Source organism: Triticum dicoccoides, chromosome 7A (assembly GCF_002162155.2).
Source record: "Triticum dicoccoides isolate Atlit2015 ecotype Zavitan chromosome 7A, WEW_v2.0, whole genome shotgun sequence".
In the NCBI taxonomy this organism is placed as follows: Eukaryota; Viridiplantae; Streptophyta; class Magnoliopsida; order Poales; family Poaceae; genus Triticum; species Triticum dicoccoides.
In genome coordinates this window covers 150,043,357-150,050,854 of record NC_041392.1, presented here as the reverse complement: position 1 = coordinate 150,050,854, position 7,498 = coordinate 150,043,357, and the positions used below count along the sequence as shown (strand labels likewise).

At 41.3% G+C, this 7,498-nt stretch overlaps 1 protein-coding gene across 1 annotated transcript; it reads left to right on the top strand.

The window, feature by feature from the left end:
• The first annotated feature begins 6,519 nt into the window (after nucleotides 1-6,519).
• On the top strand, nucleotides 6,520-7,236 carry LOC119332040. Its single transcript, XM_037605220.1, has 2 exons — nucleotides 6,520-6,651; nucleotides 6,718-7,236. Exons 1-2 carry the CDS (start codon nucleotides 6,535-6,537, stop codon nucleotides 6,916-6,918), a joined length of 318 nt encoding a protein of 105 aa, XP_037461117.1. The 5' UTR covers nucleotides 6,520-6,534; the 3' UTR covers nucleotides 6,919-7,236.
• The last annotated feature ends 262 nt before the right edge of the window (nucleotides 7,237-7,498 follow it).

The following is a 7,498-nucleotide window of genomic DNA, read 5'->3' as shown; positions in this document are numbered from 1 at the left end:
TGAATCACGATCAAATTAATAGGAAATTCAGTCCACAACATGTGCTAAGACCTTCATCTACCCAGTTGGTAGGCTACGTTTACCGCCACATGGGCAGAAGGATAAGATGAGCCACCCGAATAGTTTAGGAACCGATTTGGTCACTTTCATAGCTTAAGGACAAAAAAGAGTGGTTTGTAGTTGGAGGAGGGTATTGTGTATTAATTCTAATTAATACCGCATTTTCTATAGCACATGCGATTGTAGTTATAGTCTTGAATGGACATCTAGGTCTCTAAATGGATTCTTATAATTAACATCCAACAATTAATTCACTAATGTGTGTGTGCGCGCTAAGTGTGTGAACATGTTTCAGTGCCAAATGTTCCAGGGCATTGACGCCCCCTCCCCCCTCGAAAAGTAAAAGGAATTTAGGCGGTGGCTTTCCAAAAAAATATTTTAACTTTCCTATGTTTTTGTGATGTTGTGTAATCACCTTGAGTCATGGGGTAGCCACACTAATTACAATGGATGCCGAAAGAAAAGGGAGGCGCTCATTGCTCAACTTTATCCTTTTGTCGCCACAAAAGTCAAACCAAAACATACAACATAATCGGATTTATATTGGATGTGTGGAACTAGGAGTCTTCATATGTGCAGTAGGACTCCGTAGTGTCTGAGGGTTTCTCTGACCCTGTGTCCAGAGTCTCTCGGTGAGGGGCTCGGAGTATCCTGAATGAAACCTGGAGGCCGGACCAATGTTCGAGGTTAACCACGAACAAGCGCCTGAGATCGACCACACACCAGCTTCCCTGGTGTGTCTGTGATGATGTTGTTAGTGTGGGGGTGTTGAAGTTTCCGAATGTTGTATTTGTGCACTTTTTTTCTCCTTTGATCGATTATTTGGACTTGGTTCCCGGAGTCTTCGGATGTATATTTTTTTCTGCAACGGTAGATTTTAAGGTAGACCTACTTGTACTCCTCACCCCCGTGAGAGAGGGGCAATATCTGAATTCTTTTAGATGTGAGTGTTGAAAGGGAAACAAGAGAACAATCGAGAGAGCCTCGGCACAGATGTAAAAGTGAATGAGTGTCCTTTCATTAGATGATTGTAGGTATTTATACAGGCAGAAGCAATGCATCGAAGAGGCATCCATTCGGGAGAGATGTCAGGAACCGACGCGACAGTTGCCAACGCAAACTGGCTGCGGTTGGTACAAGGGGAGATTCCCCCATAATTAACACAAGTTAATTGAGCTTTAACACTCCCCCTAATCTACACTTGTCCATGTAATATCATCATCTTGAAAAAGTCTCCTCCAAAAACCCTGTGGGAAAAATGTGAGGAGTATACTGTTTGATATGTTGCTAAACTCCTTCAAACCCAGTGGGAAAAATAAGGAGAAAATGATGCAACATATAATGGTTATTGTCTCTTTTAACTCAATACGAGAAAACTCATAGAGTTTAGAGAAAAATAAATATGTCGTATATACTTTCCCAAAAAACCCGGTGGGGAAAACAGAAAGTATGACATATGATCTCATGTTGATATTACCTCATTAAAAACCTTTATGAGAACATGTATAGTAAACTCATGAAGGGGAAAAGAGTATAATATGATGCATTGAACAGGAACAATTCAGGAAGATACTCCCCCTGATTCTTGCAAATTCCAAAGCCGTCAGATACCAATTCCATGAACATGTTTCTGGAATGTAAAAGTTGGTAGAGACTTGGTGAACAAATTAGTTGCATGATTCGACTTGCAAGATATGCAATATAAAGATATTGCTTATTAGTAACCTGTTTGCATCCGGACAACACAAGAAACATTATCTTGAGATAATGGTTGATGGATGTAGCCATGAGGTCTGTTTCAAAGACTCTCCATGAGATGGCTACCACACCTAATAGGAACACTAAGCTTGTCTACAATCCGACATAGTGGGATCTGATTGATGTATCCAATGATATCGGAGTTCACATTCCTGTGAAACTGAAAACCAGGACAAGATGTTTGATGCCTTGGAGATATCGAAAGATATTCGTGAGTACCAACCAATTGTGTTTGGTGGATCCAATGGCATTATGGAACATTGAGTCCCAATATCTCATTTCCATCATCTCTTGGTCTAAATAGATCTTTCTCTACATCTAGAGAATGAATTACCATGAGAGTTATGGATGGATAAGATTTGTCCATAATGAGTTTCTCCAATATGTTTTGGATATAGACAACATGGTGTACCATAATGTATGAATGAAGGTGCTCAAGTTGTAGTAACGAGCAGTGTTTTGGTTTACCCAGATCCTTCATTTTAAACTCCGTCATTTAGATGATTACATGTGTCGTCATTGCAGACACACAAACATGGATAATCATCATCGTAGGAGTAATCCTTGTGGAAAGGAACTCACTAAGTCGGTTGTACCAAATTACCGACAACGATAAGTCGTATGGTGACTTACTGATTTTACACAATGTATGTTGCATTTTGTATTTTGATTCAGAATTGAGATTCCATCGGGAATCAATCATATATGTCTGAATCTAGTGATGCACATGGATATGTAATCACTACATCTATCAACTGCAGAGATAGATGATTTTGTACTGCCAATGATATAAGTTATCAGAAAGAGATTCCACCTGTGGAGAATAGTTGGGTATCTGCGTGAACCCTTATGCTACAATACTTGCTCTATGTTTCACCACCTCATTGTTCTCAATTCCGTTTCCAGAAGAAAACTGGTGTAGGTATTGCTTATGAATACCTTCCCATTATTGAGCAAGATCATTTCTACCTAGATTATACCCTTTGCTTGAGTTCAGTCCGAGTGTTGTTCACACTTTGCCATGGCCATGGTCTTTGGATCTGAATCATTTGAAAGGTTTTTGCAATCTAGTTGAGAAATATACGTCGACAATTGTAGACTTCCGGTTATATGATTCTCCAGAATCTATATATCAATATAGACTTGATGGAAATATCGTTACCCATGGTGACTGCTCGCGATTTCCCAATGCGATCGAGTCGGGTATTCCGATGTCCTGGTCATTGTGTGCACTATGACCTGGGTTGGTGGAGGTTTCCCGTCCATTGGGTGTATACTACCCATTAGGTGTCTCTCAACGTGAAGTTGACTTGCATTTACTGATTCACAGGCCTTGATATCCTTGCTTGCGGGAAGCTGAATCCTGATGTACTTCTGCCATACATCTCCCTTTGTTGCTATGAACAGGGAGTGGAGTGAATTTTGTTGGTACCATCACTCTTTCAGGCATATTTTTGCAGGATTATAGGATTGTGTGACACCTTTATAGTCAGTAAATGAATCTGGCAGGTTATTTGCAATGTGATGCAAATCTTCTGAACGCATGGTTCAGATCTTTGAGTATGTGGATTTGAGGCAGAAAATGTGTTGAACATTCCACTAATTTCCTGGCATTCTTTATGGTACTTGAAATCTCCCCCTAATGCCTGGAAATGTTCCTCATTGAATCAACATACTGGCCTTGAATAACTCCCCATGTGAGGGGCTTGAGGTATTGACGGAAATACAGTTATTCCTCACATAGATCCCAACTATATGTTGAGGGGCCAATGATGTATGCCGGGTGGTGATATCGGTATGCAACCGAATTACCGCAGATAGGAAATACTTGGTAGATATCCACATATCAAAGATAGTGGGGAATAATATTATGCAGTTCTATCATGAGCGTGTAAAACTGCATGACTCCAACGTAAAGTTGGTAAGTTGCAATTCCAAAGTAAAGATAATGCAATGAGCTTAACTCTTTGGATAGGATTCTACCAAACCATTTTGAGTCTAGACATTAGGACAAATTGCTAAATTTCAATCCAAAAGCCATAGAGATGGCCCTCAAGGAGAATTCTGCAATGTTATCCATTCAATTTGCTTGAAATCGATGTCAGGATAATGGCCAATGGTTTCGTGTGAATAAAGCACACACTTAAGACCATCATGTAGATATGTCTTTTAGAACCATGGATACCTGAATAGTCTACTCAATGGCTGGGAAGAGCCACTTACCTCGACTTGATGCATTCAAGGAGTCTGAGTGGTTCAGCGTAGACTTTAAGGTGTGCGAGCCTTAAAATTAGCTTCCCTGTGTCACTTGTAGTGCACATAAAATCCAAATGTTATTAGAATTTAGCATCATAACAATCATAAACCAGTGGAATTGTTGATAGTTTCGGTTTCAACCCAATGTCAATGATGACCAAAGCAGGAATGCCAAGTTTGTCATGCAAAAGACACTCTGGAAAACTATCTTGTACGCAACATGTGCTACGGGTTTTGTAGTATGTGTAGTGCAATGCCGATGATACATAGAGAATGTGCTTGCCATATCCGTTGCATATGGTAAAGAGAAGATATTTCTCTTTGTTGTCATCATAAGTTTCACTATGGAAACTATTTTGACGGATACCTCTATAGTTTAGTAGGGTACGAGTTAAACTTGGGAAGCAATAAAGCATCTTGATGTTACTCGGGTACCCACAGGGATAGTAAATAGACTCGAGTTGAGCCAACAAATACCTCATCGCGTCTAGCGATTTTAAAATACATTAGACTTCCCTGAGTATAGAGTTTGTGGTGCATATGTCCACAAGGCACATATCATTTTTCATCGGATTGACTCCCGTAGAAATCTATATATAGACATGAAGATTCTCAATATGAAAATAACTGTCAGATATATAGAATACATACAAATATATTTGTAACAAAGTGCTGATACAATATATTGTGATATACGATATATGATGACAACAATACTTATGTTCTTATTAGAACATCATAAATGGACATAAATTATGTTGACCACTCAGGAGATTGAGAGACTAGACGAAGTCTTCAAACATGTTAGCTGAGTCATATTCAACCATCATATTCTCCGTGCCCATAGGGTCCCGTCACTGCTGGTGATGTCGGGTTGAAGGTTGAAGTGAGCTCCAAACCTTTGCCCTTGAGGTCTGTTGTGTCCTAGGAATTGCTGATACAGAATAACCAGATGCAGAGATCTGAATCGATATAATGCCTTATGATGTATAAGACAATATTTTTCTGTTAGCAGTGTGATTCCGACCAGAGGTTAATCATGTGGTCTTGGATTGCACACACTATTCCACAAGACACAAGAGTGATCATGATGTCCATGCCCAGGTAGGGTAGTGGTGGCGATTGAGGGAGAATGCCTCAAATTCTCTAGCCATCGGTTACCAAAGATAGTTAATTTACAATTAGTAAATTGAAGACCATCATGGTAATATTGTAAAATTAATGGATATTTCAAGAAGTTATCTTGAAACCATCAATGTGAATCTCAAATTGCTAAGCATGACACCTTGAAGATAATCTCCAAAATGAAGTAGATCTCGCAGCACTAGGGAGTATAATCTGACGAAATCAGTAGATACTCACTCCTAATGCCTTATGTCATGACTTAGTAAAATGCATGTGAGTGCACAATGTTGTGCAATCATAATGTCAAATTTGACAAAATGTAGGCTTAAACAGTAGTGGTGATAATCTGCAAAGTAGTAGATCTACACACTACCTCGGGATCCCAATACATCAATTTGAAGAAATCACTAAGAATTTTGCATATGTATTTGCAAGAAATTGAAAATCTCAATTACAAATAGACGTATTAATCTCGACATGTAGCGAACATGGAGATACATACATTCCGGAATACATCATACTCAACAGAAATACACCACTATTATAAATGAATAGTAATGATGTTGCAAACTTGATGTTCAAGTGAAAAAACTTGAATTATATACACCTCAAATTTAATGAGATGTTCTTGTATCAAGTTGCAAGATAATTCAGCAGGGTGAATTAATATTTTGCGAGAGAAAATTAATCTCATTCGCAATGAGATTGTTTTGCGAGAAAAAAAATATTTCTCAATCGCAAATCAATATTGTTGTGCGAGAAAACTTAATCTCGATCGCAAAACAATGTAGTTATAGTAATAAGACATGTTATAGAGATTGCTAAAGGCAAACATATTGAACATGCCACATAATAACCGATAAATCGCGTGTGCACATGCGGCCACGCGAGGTCGTTATCCGCACCGGTAGTCCCCACGCGATTCGTGCTAACTCCAATACGACGTTCACGTATAAAGGCCACTGGGCAGTGTATCCCATCTCGTATGGCTCTCGTATTAATCTCTGCGCATCAGTGAAGGCCCACATGGCATCTGGTAGTGACAACGGCTAGCTGAAACAGAAGGCAGCGACCGCATTTATTGCCCGGCAGTGACAACGGCTACCCGCATCAGGCGTGTGAGGGAGATCGCGTTGGTCACCGTTTAGTCGCAACGGCTAGCTGGGCGACGCTCCTCGCTGGCTATTTAAACGCCATCCTTCCTTGCTTTGGATGGCCATTCCAAGCTTCTCCCATTCTCCATTATTCTCAGATTATCTGGGCTTGCAAAGCATGTGTTCGTCCATGTCCCGTAGCAGTGTGACACCACCGCCATCTCATCACACGAGCAACCAGATGCCGCCACTCCCGCTCATCTGTTGCCTCGAATGCAACGCCGGCTACGTCCTGTTGTTTGTCTCCGGGACAGAACTAAACCCAGGGAGGCACTTCTACAAGTGCGAACGGCATGGGGTAAGTTTTTTCATATCCTCGCAGCTCATGTTCTTCGGGGCATGCTGATTCTTGTTCATTCTGCAGCATGGAGGGTGCAAGTTTTGGAAGTGGGAGAACAAGTACATACAGTACTTAAGCCAGCGGTGGGGACATCTGATTTCGCACGCGTCGGTTCATCGCCATGTCGTGCTACTCGAGCAGAACCATGCATTCCTGAAGAACATATTGATGATGTGCCTCGCGAATTTGGTGGTCATGGTCACTATCTTCCTCCTCAAGTTCTGAAGCACCACCCCGTCCTGCGTACGTAGTGTCGTACTCATACATGCCTTCGTCTTGCTGCCGCTCAGTGGAGTTTGATGTACCCACCGCATTGCCATGGCCATGAACAGGGCAATGTCGTAGTCACACATGGGCTGTATCCCCTCTGCGTAGGGAATGCCATTTCCTTTTCGTATGTTACAGTATCTCTAGCGATCTGCATGTATCAGTTAGTACGTCCAGCTTGCCCATGCAAGGGCGGGAGCTGCTAAGTGCAATTAATTATGTACCCCCCGCCGTCGTAATTAGACTGTCTCTAATCAAGAAACAGATGCAAACACATATTTTTTGTAAGAGAGAGTGGAGTCATGAGTCATCGCCCAGTCGTTGTCCGCCATGCACTTGAATGCACCAATAAGAGAAGGCGATGCGCCCCATCAATGCCACACCCATGATTAATTGATTGCTCCAATTACGATGGCCTACAACGGAGCAGAAGATGCCAAGGCACGCGTGCTCTATAAATTGAGCTCCCGCGGCCCGAGCCTCGACCCACACACCACACGGTTCCTTCGTCTGGTAGCACACAGCCACAAACACGTGA

Coding starts and splice junctions, on each gene's coding strand:
- LOC119332040 (XM_037605220.1), top strand. CDS start 6,535: ATGCCGCCACTCCCGCTCATCTGTTGCCTCGAATGCAACGCCGGCTAC. Junction 6,652..6,717: donor ACAAGTGCGAACGGCATGGG/GTAAGTTTTTTC, acceptor TTCATTCTGCAG/CATGGAGGGTGCAAGTTTTG.